Genomic DNA, 14,661 nt, shown 5'->3' with positions numbered 1-14,661 from the left:
TGTCTACACTTACAGCGCTGCACAGCTGAAATACTTAGTGAAGACGCTACCTGCACTGACATGAGAGCTTCTCCCATCGGTGTAGTTAATCCACCTCCCTGAGAGGCGGAAGCCCTCCAGTCGACACAGCACTGTCTGCGGAGGGGTTAGATTGGTATAACTACGTAGTTATACTTAGTTGCTATTGTAGACTAAGCCTTAGTCTGCAGACAGCCTGAAGCAATAGCTCTGAGAGGTGTGAACTGCCCCATGCATCTTGTACCACCCTGACTGAGGGCTCTGCATGGGGCAGGACTGGAGAAGGAGAATGCGGAGGGGTCTGGTTGACCAAGATATATCCCAGCTGCTGGAGTAAGTACTAGGACCTCCCCCCCCACCCAGTGCTGCCACTGCTGTCTCTCTGGGTTGGAGAGGGCATCCCTGTTGCTCCCAAGGAGAGGGGGGTCCCAGCTGCCATTCTTTGGGTGGTGGAGAAAAAAGGGTCACATGCTGCTGCCCCTGTCTCTCGGGGGGGAGGGGCATCTGTCACTGCCACTCCAGTGGGGGCAGGACTGCGGAGGGGCTTCTGTATCCTGGTGTGCCCAGGACATCATCTTGCCTTAATCCAGTCCTGCCCTCCTCCTCATCCCATGTTGATTGGGTCAGCAAACACAAGGGTTCATTACTAGGACAGCTTGTCAGGCTGTGCTAGGACATGCCTTTGAGGAATTGAATTAACCACCGGGGCATCAACCACGACACCACAGTCAGCGTAGACAAGGACAAGGTGTGTGAACCATCCTGTCAGCTGGTCGTGGCTGAACCCTGGCATCCGTAGGTTTTACCCCATACTATCTGACAAAACATTATGCAAGGATGGTCCCTGTCTATGTTGACTGGAAATTTCATGTTTCCTCCACCACGAACTGTTCCCATCAAAACTTCATTTTGACAATAATTTTCGGACCAGCTAGGAGGCGTTCTCACTCGTGAATCCTTGCGAGGCCTAACTCTGACTATTCACTCATGACTTTTCCTCCTGTGTGTGTGTGTGTGTGTGTGTGTGGTTGGGGGATACAGTAGGGGCATTAACCTGTTTCCCTTTCAAAGCCAGAGTAATGGGACTTTGTCAGCCAACCCCAAAGGCATGGGGGAAATCCGCTCCCTCCAATCTGGATGCTGGCTGTGGGGTTGCAGCACAGCCCTCGTGTGGATGGTGTTAGCCTGTGGGTGTAGTTAGTGGTGGCTGCCCCTCTGGATCCCTACTTAGGCTTTTTGAGTCATTGGATTGGCATAAGTGTGGCTCCAGCACCTCCTGGCCTAGCTCATACCTGGCGACCCTCACCTAATGTGGTCGTCTCTGGCTCACAGGGAGTAGAGCTAGCTGCCGCACAGAAACCTCAGGGGAAATGTTCTGCTGCTGCCTCCTCCAGGATGGAAGCGTGGGCCATGTCACAGCGCAGGGTCTTTAATTAGCTGAAATATTTTCATTATTTATATCCTGGGAGTCACCCACTGCTCGGTGCGGTGCTGTGGGTCCCTCTGTACCTCGATTGTGAGGCTGTTCCAGGGGTTAGCTATACTGCCTATCCATCATCTTAAAATGTGCAGACTTAAGCTTTTGGCGCTGGAGGTGTCCGCTTCAATCCCTGGTATCAGGCAAGATGGCGGCCATCATATATGCACTGTGCGAGGGTAAAGGAAAATGCAGTTTCTATCTCGAAAGACAAAGAGCGGGGTAATGGGCGACCGTGTTCTAGTAGGCTTGGCAGGGTGCTGGGTGGCCCAAACGCTGCTAGTACCCCCTCACCACCGACTTTTTAAAAAAAGTATAAACAATCCCCAGCCGCTTCCCTACCTAGTGATTATTAACTGACCAGTATTTTGAAGGGGTCGAGGCAGGTGTGGGTCTCGAGGAGGGATTGATTGGTGAGAAGGAAATGGCCTGTCTTATCAGATCAGGGAGGATGTTCCATGTGCGGGGATTAGCATGAAAGAAAATGCAAAGACACTTGTGGGAGAATCAGCTAAACGAGGCCACACCACTGCTGGTGGAGCAGAGAACATGATGTGACTGACAAGAGACAAAGCAGAGAGGGATGGACATATGCTTGAGGATGACCAGAAGCTTCCACGTGTTGCAGTGGAGGGCCGTTATCTGATTAATGGAACAATGAGGTGATCTTGGCAGCTGAGTTTTGTGTGGCTTGGAGGAGGGATAAAAATGTGAGTGTCAGAGGCTTGGCCTCATGCTGACCCTATTACATGATATTTTAACCAATGGAATCCTTTACATCGAGAACAGTAAAGCCGATGACTTCTCCGAGGGTAAACACACTTATTCACAATCACCATGGGCTGGTCCTGGGAGCTGCTTGGCAATTGACTTTTCATACACTTTTAGTTTATTTGTTACAAAACAGATCTTTGGGATAACCACAAGGTGGCAGCAGATACTCTAGGTATCTTTTTTTTATTATTTGGGACCTTGGAAATCAGTTGGCTAAATATATCTGTTTTAAAAATTCAAGACTTGCCTATTTAGAGGGGTTGAAACTTAGTGTGCTGTTAAAAATCACAGACTAAAAGCTATGAACATTCTGCATAATGGTGACAGGTCCTTTCAGAAGGTTCATTTCATTTTACACCCCTACCCCGATATAACGCGACCTGATATAACACAAATTCGGATATAATGTGGTAAAGCAGTGCTCTGGGGAGGGGAAGGTCTGCGCACTGCAGCAGATCAAATCGAGTTCGATATAACGCGGTTTCACCTATAACGTGGTAAGATTTTTTTGGCTCCCAAGGACAGCGTTATATTGGGGTAGAGGTGTATTTTGCTTGTCACTTTGGAGCTTATAAGGACTGTTTGTTCTCATTTTGTGTTTGCAGCATGGGACATTATATAAGCAATAGGTTGGAAGAGAAAGGATACCTACAGATTACACACAAGGATGTAGTCTACTGTCAATACACATTAGTAGCTCAGGATGACACTGACAAACATGGGAGTTATACTTCATGTCAAGGGAACAGTAGATCTAGGGCTCTCATGTTATCCAACTCCCTGGAACCACAGGAATTGCCGTACCAGATCAGATTTGCATTCTGAATCTGACAGGGCCCACTATCAGCTGCTCACGGGGCAGGTGGAAGGAAACCTGTAATAAACCATTGGGATCACCTGCCCATTGGATAGCGCTGGATTGCTGCAGGAAGTCACTGAGGCCAAGAACTTAACAAGATTCAAAAAGGGATTGGGCATTTTGCTGGATATGGGGAATATCCAGGGTTGTTGTTTTTAATAACAACAAATTTTGGAAGGGATATGAAAGCTTGTGTGTTGGGGCTTTCGTTGATCTCTAACTCTTTGAGATCAGGATTAGATCTTTACGGGGTCCAGAATACCTCACAAGCGTGTGGGGCCGGCCACTGTCAGAGACAGGATCCTGCACTAGACAGACGTTGGGTCTGATCCAGCCTGGCAAGTTCTATGTTCCTGTGCTCCCAGCTGGCCATTGGATTTATGCCCTAAAGCATAGGGCATATCAAAATGATTTTATCCCAGCTAAAGTAACAGTGGACGCGCTCATTAGCCATACACATAACTAATACAGTTGTCCAGATCTTTTCTCACACTGTGACCTCCAGGTTACAGCAGCAAAACGTTCAGGACATCCTACCCACCCTGCGCCAGTCTAACCAGACAGATAGGAAAGGTGCTTGTGCCTCCATAGACCTGTCCATGTGCCCCTCTTGGGGTTTCAACCTGTAGGTTGAGAACTCTTAATCTAATACACTATTTTACAATCCCTTCCTCCCACCCCTTCCTGGTATGTCTTGATTTTCATAGGGCAATCCCATGCCCTGAAATCTTGGCTTTCAGGATGATAAAGGGTTCTGCTTACAGTTCTTCTACTGGTTTACCAGATGACCGTGGGCATGACACTTCATCGCTTTGTGCCTCAGTTTCCCCATCTGTCAAATGAGGGTATTGACACCTGCTTTGTAAAGAGCTTTGAGATCTATGGATGGCAAATGCTATATAAGAGCTAGGTATTGTTAATATTTATTAAAAGGACTCAGAATTACTTTCATTCCCACGCAGTATGATCTTAGAATCACAGAAGTTTAGAACTGGAAGGGATCTTGAGGGGTCATCTAGTCCAGTCCCCTACACTAGAGGCAGGACTATGTAATAACTAGACCATTCCTGATGGTGTTTGTCTAATCTGTTCTTAAAAACCTCCAGTGGGAGATTCCACAACATCCCTAAGTAATTTGCTCCAGTGTTTAACCACCCTTATAGTGAGGAAGTTTTTCCTAATGTCCAACCTAAACCTCTATTGCTTCAATTTAAGCCCATTACTTCTTGTTCTGTCCTCAGTGGATAAAGAGAACAATTTTTCTCCTGCCTCCTGGTAACAAGCTTTTATGTACTTGAAAACTGTTATCACATTCCCTCTCAGTCTTCTCTTCTCCAGTGTAAACAAATCCAACTTTTTCAATCTTTCCTCATAGGTTATGGTTTCTAGACCTTCCATCGTTTTTATTGCTCTCCCTGGGACTTTCTCCAATTTGTCCACATCTTTCCTGAATTGTGGCACCCAGAACTAGACACAGTACTCCAGCTGAGGCCTTATCAGCACAAAGTAGAGCAGAAGAATTACTTCTTATGTCTTACTTACAACACTCCTGCAAATACATCCCAGAATTATGTTTGCTTTTTTTTTTTGCACAACACTGTTACACTGTTGACTCATATTTAGCTTGTGATCCACTATGACTCCCAGATCCCTTTCCGTAGTACTCCTTCCTAGGCAGTCATTTCCCATTTTGTATGTGTGCAATTAATTGTTCCTTTCTAAGTGGAGTACTTTGGATTTGTCCTCATTGAATTTCATCCTATTTACTTCAGAACATTTCTCCAGTTTGTCCAGATCATTTTGGATTTTAATCCTATCCTCCAAAGCACTTGCAACTCCTTCTAGCTTGGTATCATCCGCAAACTTTATCAGCATACTCTCTATGCTATTATCTAAATCATTGATGAACAGAATCGGATCCAGAACTGATCCCTGCGGGACCCCACTCAACATGTCCTTACCGCTTGACTGTGAACCATTGATAACTACTCTCTGGGAACGGTTTTCTAACAGATATGCACTCACGTTATAGTAGCTTCATCCAGGTTGTATTTCCCTAGTTTGTTTATGAGACGGTCATGTCAGAGTATCAAAAGCCTTACTAAAGTCAAGATATACCACATCTGTTGCTTCCCCTAATCCACAAGGCTTGTTACCCTGTCAAAGAAAGCTATTAGGTTGGTTTGACGCCATTTGTTCTGAACAAATCCATGCTGTTACTTATCACCTTATTATCTTCTACGTATTTGCAGATTGATTGCTTGATTATTTACTCCATTATCTTTCTGGGTTCTGAAGTTAAATTGACTGGTCTGTAATTCCCTGGATTATCCTGATTTCCATTATATTTGCCTGCTTCCAGTCCTCTGGAATCTCTCCCATTTTCAAATTTCATCTCTAATGGATCAGATATCTCCTCAGTCATCTCCCTGAATATTCTAGAATGTAGTTCATCAGGACTGGGCGACTTGAAGACATTCAACTTGTCTAAGTCATTTTTGACTTGTCCTTTCCTTATTTTAGCCTCAGATCCTATCTCATTTTCACTGGTGTTCACCATGTTAAATGTCCAATTGCTACTAAACTTTCTGGTGAAAACTAAAACAATAAGTTCTTTAGCACTTTTGCCACTTCCACATTTTTTTGTTATTGTTTTCCCTTCCCAGTAATGGGCCTACCCTGTCCTTGGTCTTCCTCTTGCTTCTAATGGATTTGTAGAATGTTTTCTTCTCACTCTTTCTGTTTCTAGATGGTTTAATCTCATTTTGTGCCCCGGCCTTTCTAATTTTGTCCCTACATGCTTGTGATGGTTGTTTTATATTTATCCTTTGTAATCTGACCTAGTCTCCAATTTTTGTAGGACTCTTTTTGAGTTTCAGATCACTGAAAATCTCCTGGTTAAACCAGGGTGATCGTGCTGGAAGGCTGGAAAATGCCACTAGTTCTGTTAGTGCTCTGTGCTAATGGGAGTGCCTACGAACTTGCTTCTGTGGAGTTCAGGCCTGGGACCCAGCAACATCCTTATTCTAGTGTCATTGTCACAGGCACCTTCTTACCCTACAGTCTCTCTTCCAGCAAAGTTGTTCAGGAAGGGGGCCAGACTACCATAGAGCGACACAATCTCACAGCCCGTTTTAGTAGCTAATGAGGCTGCTTACAGTGTGTGTGTGTGTGTGTGTGTGTGTGTGTGTGTGTGAGGGGGAGGGAATATAATACCCTGCTGAGTGATTGTGCTGTCTTTTGACTGACTGACAATGGAAAGGGCAGAGCCAGGTCAGGTATTGCTGGGCATGACTCTGGCAAGTAGCAGAGGGCTGGGAGGTTTGTGCAACACAATGCCGCTGCCTCCTACACTTGTTTGCCATGGTGGGCCTGGCTTTGCTCAGATATGTGGAGTACTCTGTGTACTTGTTGCTGCTGTTTCCTCCGTCGTCTTTCTGTCCATGTTCCCTGCCTTCAGTGTTGGGCTCTCAAAGCACGTTGCACCTGAGCATGGTGCTGAAAATGTCCTATCTGGGACTGTTCATGCCAAAGATGCAGAAAACCAAGCAGCTGAGACCGAAGATCCCTGCCAGAGCCCTCCTCCCACGGACAGAGGGTAATGCTGCACCAGGGTACATTTTTAAATTGTTAGTTCATCAGCATGTGTTTTAGAGCATGCCAATGTCAAGCATTATTGTTAGCTCTGACTTCATGTTGATTTTCTTTGGAAAGCCACACAACTCAAGGAGGTGTGTGTGTGTTGGGGGCAGTGAACCCATATGAGCTGTCATTCCCGCAACAGCATGTGGGAAAGAGCAACCTTCTGGACTCCGTTAAGATATGATCTATTAATCACAAAGTGATTCATGCTCCGTAATGTCTTGACTCAATGACAGTCTCCTTTGGACTGAAATCTAAAATGAAAATGGTTTTGACAAATCAGTTGCAGTCAATGAGTGTCACTTGGAGACAGGCATGCCTGGGCTAACTTGAACTTCGTCACGGGAGATGGCAAAATGATTGTCAAGAAGGAGGGGAAAACACATTTCTGTCAGCTAGATTCACAGCTTAGTGTTTTCTTTTGGCTCAGGAAAACAAATAAAAGGAAGTGTCGTTGACAGAGTGGGTGACAGGTGGAGTATACACAAAACATGTTAAAATAATGTTAAGGTTCTGGATTAGCCTGACAGAAGTGGTAAACTAAGGCATGAATGTCAAGTATCAGAGGGGTAGCCGTGTTAGTCTGAATCTGTAAAAAGCAACAGAGGGTCCTGTGGCACCTTTAAGACTAACTGTTAGTCTTAAAGGTGCCACAGGACCCTCTGTTGCTTAAGGCATGAATAAAATTCTGGCCAGATATTCACAGCCCTGCATTACTGCCGAAGGGTGCAAAATGTGAGCACACCCAGAATCCTGCATCTGTGTGAACGAACTAGCCTTTGCATGTGCAAATTGGGTAATTGAATGTGTACGTTCCCTGATTGCATGTGCAATTATGTGATAGGTTATTATTTATTACTTGTAGCATGGTAGTGCTTAGATGCCCTGACAAATATATATGGACCCTATTGTGCTAGGCAACACACACATACTCACAGACAGACCCTGCCCTGAGGAGCTTACATTTTAGACATGACAAGCTGAAGGGTGGGGGAAGGAGTGGAAAGAGAGGCATATTAAGGTGATGTGTCTAGTGGTCGAGCTGGAACTAGAATCCAGTTCATCCTATGCATTGGATCACCCTGCCTCTCAGTATATGCAACTCTGGGGTGTGGCCGTGCAACAGGCTGTGTAGGCTTGTCTTACTGTATTTGGACATCTGCTTGGGCCTAGAGTGTGGATCACAGTCTATATTAGTTATTTTTAATATTGATTTTTAGGTAGTCTATTTCAGTTCATTATTTTTAGATCATCTATTAAAAAAGGACAAACAAACCATAACGGATATAAAACTAGCCACTACAGCTAGCACTCAGTAACTGGTGCTGCCTACAGAAATATGAGCAGCCAGTGTGGAAGGAATAAAATAGACAAAACACAAATCAGGCAAAAGCAAAACCAGAAGGGGCCCAATCTTGCAAGCCCTTACTACAGGTATAGTGCTTATTGTAGTGACAGTCTGTTTCTCTGTAGTGCTTGGGGTCTCTGAATATTATTAATCTGTGTAGCCGTATTCTTAGTAGTGTGGTGTCTGCTACTGCATTTATTATGCCTGGAAGTGTTTGAAGGATCAGGTCCTAATATATCTGTGCCTTGCCCTGAAGTTTGCTAGAGTTGGCCTTTGCTGGACCACCAAGCAGAGGTGAGGCTCGGTACTGAAGAAAATCAGCTACCAGTTCATGCGAGTCTTATCCAATCAAAAATGACAGTTTCACACACATTGGTAAGATATGCATACAAATGCAGGCAAGGTTGATGTGAGACCCACATGGTGCCTAGAACTTCATGTGAGCCCTCTGCACTTCAGGCAACAGTGCCCCCCAATGACATGTCATGGTGCTTTTTACGCCTATTGTGTTCAAGGGCAAGTGAGAATGCAATAGTTGTAGGTTTCCTGCTTGTTTTCTGAGCTGGAAGCATCAGCTAATCCAGGGCCTTATCCAGTGTCCATTGAAATCAATTGAAACTTTTCTACTGACTTCTGTGGCACTGACTAAGGACCCAGTGCTCTCCTTTCAGACAAGTTAACTTTGGGAACAAATGCTTCCAAACGGCTGGTGAAACGATGGCTTGTCTACGTGAGAACATTGCAGTGGTTTAACTCAAGGTGGGATATTTAAACCGATTTAGTTAAACCAGTGCAATTTCTGTGTGGACACAATGATTGAGAACAGAGAGTATTCCGTGACGTTCTGTGGAATAACAGTGTTTCCCTATGACTGATATAGGGGAGAGAAGAATTAAAGGGCAAAGTTTATAAACTGGAGTCGCCATTATCTTAATTCCACAGTTACTAAGAAAAGGCCTCATTGTAGTACTAGATACTGCTTCTCTAAGGATCTTGCAGACCCAACAATATAAACAAAGAAAGATTCACCAGCAAGAAAATGAGATGCTTAATAAAAAATTCTCTACATTTTTTCTGGGTTAATTAATTTGGATTAGTGGGACAGCCACAGCAGTGCATGTACTCTTCTCAAAAGAATGTCTGTTAGACCAGGGAATAGTCTGGCAAGGGAAGTGGTAAAAGCCTCATAAATTGCATTACGTAAGTTGAGACTGGGCATAGACATTGGAGGCTACATTGTAAGTGACAGTCTTTCACTGGTAGGTATATGTTGAACATTACCTACAGTGGTTGCCATTTAAAAGTTAATAGCTGTTGAGAGTTACCGCACAGAGTTGTATTGGATATTTGCTGTTTTCTATACTCAGGATAGGAAATATTTGCTGTATCTCAGCTGCCGCTACATGAAAACTGTTAGTCATCGTTGACTCATCAAAGAGAGCTCTGTGCCTGTGACAGAAGCCAGAGGTGTAAAAGACCTAATAGTTTAGCCTGGTTTTATTTTTAGTTAGAAAAATTCAATCTGTGGCATGTTTTTTGTGTTGAAATCTCTGCGTAAGAAACAGGTAATCAGTTCAGCCATCACAAAATAGCACGGATGCTATTTTTTATATGGAAAAAATGTGTGTAATAAAAATCAGAAAGGAAAGAAGGTAAAATAATTTACCTGCCCTGCAGTATCATATAGCCCCAGCAAGTGCTGCTTGCCTCCGACAGTCACAGTCACTGGAAGAGAGAAACAACAGAGAGGTTGAGATACAAGCTCCAGCCAATAGTTATGATTTTACACTTCTTAACTACGTACCCTGGTGCAAGGCAGATTAGCGGGCGCCTTACAATGTGCACCCTCAACTACGCTGACAATCATCTCAAAATGAAGGCAACCTAAGGTCACAACAAAAGCAGATGGTTTTGGTTGTGCTCTTGTTTCTTAATAGATAGATCAGGGTTTCTCACACTTCATTGCATTGCAACCCCCCCCTCCCCTTCTGACAACAAAAATTACTACATGATCCGGGGGGGGGGGGGGGAGGGAGGGAGGGAAAGCCTGAGCCAAACCCCGGGCGGTGAGCCAAAGTCAAAGCCCAAGGGAGGGGAACCTGTAACCTGAGCCCCGCTACCCAGGGCTGAAGCCAGTCTAACGCCAGCCCTGGCGACCCCATTACAACGGGGTCGGAACCCCAAAGTGGGTCCCGACCTGCAGTTTGAGAACCACTGAGATAGACGAATTGCAAGCACTGCTGCTGTTTGGGTATTCAGAGATCTAAGGACATTTCCTAATCTCTATGAGACCACCAGCTGATACCAGCAAGTCATTAGGAGTCCAAAGCACAGGGAACCTTCCTCCCCACCAAGTCTGTTTGGGTTATGTCTGGTCTTGGTGTTTTCTCTGTTCAGACTTTTTTTCTTCCTTAATTCCAGAGCTGTGAAACAATGATGTATTTGGAACTGGCCAGCCCTTAGTCTGGATCAGTGCAAATGCATTACTTTTTTGCTCAATCTCTCCTTTTTGAATGCGGTGATGTTTAATACCAGTTAATACAGTGATAGTATTACAAATCATTGTGCTTCATGCACACTTTGAAACAGGAGTGTAACCTCGGAGGTCAAACGTTTTCCAGGATATTCACCAGATTTTATAGTAGGGCTGATGACTTGATTAATTGATCAAATTCTGTACTTCAGCACACATGCTCTTAGAGTCAAATTCAGCACTGGCTGTCTGGGCCTGATCCAAAGCTCATTAAAGTCAATTGGAGTCTTACCATTGATTTCAGCGGACCTTTTGGACAATATCCTTTATAATTTGATCTCTCTAATCAACATAATTTCATCTAAAAATGTCCTCTGCTTTAATAGAGTTTAGTTATCCAGCTAATGTGCTTAAATCATTGAAGTTCCATGTGGGGAGAGAATTGGGAATTCAATCCCCCCTTAGTCAGTAGGAAACGTTTTTAAGCAGGTGCCAGGAGAGTCACATCTCAGAACAATGTTGTTCAAAATTATTCACTGGGTATACAGGATACCAGGGTGTCTTAAAACATGCAGGCGAAGGGACTCTGATGCGTGCTGGAGATGTGGCTGGGGAGGGCTATCTTTGATACTTTTTTGCTAGTCATCTTCTAAAATTAATGAGTGCAGGGAAGGATTAATAGTTAACATTGAGGAAAATATGGGACTTGAAATCATCACATAGGCCCTAGCTGATGATTTTACATGATGGGTCTTTTGCAGATGAAAAGTACCCACAGCATTTCAGAAATTAATTTTTGCTGCTGTAGGGAACTGTAATGGGCTGTTGACCCCATACTAGACTGGGAAGCATTAATGAGGCTCAGAAGATGCCAGTTATCCTGATAAGAAACACCTGAGGGAGAATTAGGCTTGATAAACAATCGCTAATGGAAGATGGTGCCCAGCTGAGCAGGAAAACCCTGGGCTCCTGGCCTTGAGGGTAGGGTGTATCTGGAGAGGTGATGAAGCAAGAGTCTCAGGGAAATGGTGGCAAGGTTCGGGACAGTGCAGATCTTGGTTGCTGATTTGAGAGTCCTGGGCTGGAACCCAGAGTAGTGGATGAGCCTGGGTTCCCCTACCAGCCAGTGGGGAAATGGCACAGTCTGGGCACTGAACTGGACCTGAGACAGTTCATATGGAGAGACTCTGAAACTCCAGAAGAGAGAGAACACATAGTGCCATGGCTGGAAGGCCAAGCCACTAAGAGGGAGCATCCTGGTTCACAAAGAGGAAGCACAGCAACTCCTGGAGCGTGACCGGGGATGCAGCATGAGTGAGAGACCAAAGGGGGCATCAGATCAGGAGAGAGTTGTTCCCTAGACGTAGCCATGAAGAGGTGTCACAGCAGTAAGTGTACCCCGATACAGGGCATAACTTGGGATGCCATCTGTTACACTTAGAAATCTCTGTCAATGTTGTTGGACAGGTTGATTATTCAGCAGGTTTACTAGCTTGCAAAACAATTCGGTAGCTCAGCTGAAGTATAAACTTAATGAAGCTGACCACCTCATATAAAATACAATGGATCATACTGCTGGAACAGTGAGGACCAGATTCTCGATTCCAGCTTGGCTGTGGCTGGTACAGGAGCTAGAGGGATGGAGAAGTGTCTCAAAGCCATTTTTTCACGCTACATTCAGGGGAGCTGGAGGCTGGTGTGGCCCCAACATAACTTGAAGGAGCCCAAATGCTGCTGGGACAGCTCCCCAGAGGATGCTCTACTAGCCCAAGCCCATTGGTGTGCAATTTGCTTCAGCTACAGTCTTCTGCCACTGGCCTACCAGGAATGTCCCCCTGAGGCAAGAGCAGAGCTGGCTGTGTTAATCTGACACCACGCAGGGGTTCACCACCCATCCACTTAGGGCAGTTTTGCATCAGCATTGCACTACCTGAGCAATACTACCTGGAAAGAGGTGGTGGTCAAGGATCTAGCCCTCAGTGTTATGTTTAGAACTTAGACTGAAATAAATAAGGCCTGTTCTACACTACATAGTTAGGTCGAAGGAAGCCGCCTTAAGTCGACCTATTAATGTATGTGTCTACACTACTGGGTCCTTTACATCGACCTATGTTGCCTCTGATGTTGACTTCTGTAATCCACCTCTGCAAGAGGTGTAGCACTTATTTCGATTTTCATGGGCCGACTGCGAGGTAGTGCAGATGCAGCGTTGTGTAATTCGACTTAATTGGCCTCCAGGTGGTGTCCCACAATGCTCATCTGTGACTGCTCTGGAGATCATTCTCAACTCTGCTGCACTGCAGCCAGGTACAGAGGAAACAGCCCCTCCCCTGCTAAAGTCCCAGGAACTTTTAAATTCCCACTTCCTGTTTGGTCAGCATTGGGAGTATGCCAACTTGAGCACAGTTGATCATGGAGACTACACGCCCCAAACGCGCTCCAGTCTGGTCTGCACAGGAGATGGTGGATCTCATCGCTGTGTGGGGAGAACAGTCTGTACAGGCAGAGCTCTCGTGGAATGGGGGAGAAGGGCTACACGAGGGACATGCAGCATTGTGAAAATAAAAGAACTTTGCCAAGCGTACCAGAAGGCAAGGGAGATGAATAGTTGTTCTGGAGCTGAACCCCACACATGCCGGTTCTACAATGAGCTGCATGGGATTCTTGGGGGTGACCCTACCAGAACCCCCACGAGCAACGTGGACACCTCACAGGTGTCTGAGTCTAGAGACAACAAGGAGAGTTATATGGTGAATGAGGAGGATAATTGGAGAGAGGCAAGTTGTGGATCCATTATCCCCTGAAAGCCAGGAAATATTTTTAACCCTGGAGCCCTGTGGGTTGCAGGACATCATGGTGGCCGACTGTGATTGCTGGGGAAGGCAGCTCTGGTGAGTATACAGTTCAAATGAAAGTCCAGTTAAACTTTAGCGGGCACACACATTTGGTGGTATTGCATGTTTACTGTGAAGAAAAAGTGAGGCGCTGTAGTTCTCTGCTTACAAGAGGCCGCTCCAGCTATCCAGAGGGTGGCCCCTGGAAAAGACTGTTTATGTGGACTGAGATAGCCCGGGAATCCTCCATGGATATCTCTAGGAAACTTTCATGGAGGTACTCTGCAATTTTTTGCAGAAGGTTTCTGGGCAGGGCAGTCTTATTTCTTCCACCTTGGTGGGACACTTTCCCACACAACTCCTGAATTAATTCTGCTGGCATCATTGTGGCACACAGCATAGCAGCATAAGGACTGGGTCTTTATACAGACGCTTGCAGCATCTTCCTTTCAACCTCTGTCACCGTCAGGAGACTGGGGTGGGGGGGAGGAGGCTACTCACCATGGCTGGAGCAGCAAAATGGCACAGTGAACGGTTATGGATTCTGATTAGGTTATGGCTTGCACCTACTGTAATAAGGTTTTTTTTAAATGAAAACAGCCTTGCTATGGAAACATTTTATTCATGTACAATGGCTCCTTTATTTTTTTTTCTCCTGACTGTCAGCTGGAAATGTGTCCTTCGGCGGGTCACCAACACCGAAAGTAGACTTTCAGTGATTAGAAGGAGGAGAAAGAGAATGCGGGAAGACATGTTCACTGAGATAATGAATGCCTCCGGGACAACTGACGCAGAGCTGAGAGCATGGAGGTTTTCATTGTCTGAGAAGTTAGACATGGACATGGAGAGCAGGAAAGCTTCCAATGAGCGAGAGCGTGCGGCGCAGGATGAGATGCTTCGGATTATGAAGGACCAAGCAGACATGTTGAGGCCTCTGGTTGAACTGCAGGAACAGAAGCAGGAGGGTAGAGTCCCTCTGCAGACCCCTGATGGACAGCCAGCCAGCATCACCTGGTGCAGAATTACCCTCTCCCAAGCATTCCATGAGGCGTGGGCGAAAAGTCCATTATCTCTTTCACTTAACTCGGGGGGGGAGTACAAGGAATAGAAGGTGCCCATTCAAAGACCTTTGATGGTCTGGAATGCGTGTTATGTTACACAGATGAAAATATCAGGGGGTAGCCATGTTAGTCTGTATCTACAAGAACAACAAGGAGTCTGGTGGCACCTTAAAGA

The 14,661-nt window shown here is 45.4% G+C and overlaps 1 protein-coding gene across 1 annotated transcript in view; it reads right to left on the bottom strand.

Annotated features, from left to right (window-relative positions):
• RHOJ (ras homolog family member J) overlaps positions 1-14,661 on the bottom strand; it is a 71,345-nt gene that overhangs the window by 12,283 nt on the left and 44,401 nt on the right. The window contains exon 2 of the mRNA XM_034768536.1: positions 9,785-9,843. Coding sequence (XP_034624427.1) covers positions 9,785-9,843 — 59 coding nt within the window. The remainder of the gene's footprint in view (positions 1-9,784; positions 9,844-14,661) is intronic.

Source organism: Trachemys scripta, chromosome 4 (genome assembly GCF_013100865.1).
Source record: "Trachemys scripta elegans isolate TJP31775 chromosome 4, CAS_Tse_1.0, whole genome shotgun sequence".
Taxonomy (NCBI): domain Eukaryota; kingdom Metazoa; phylum Chordata; order Testudines; family Emydidae; genus Trachemys; species Trachemys scripta.
The sequence above is the reverse complement of the archived record's forward strand: the minus strand, read 5'-3'. Positions and strand labels throughout refer to the sequence as shown.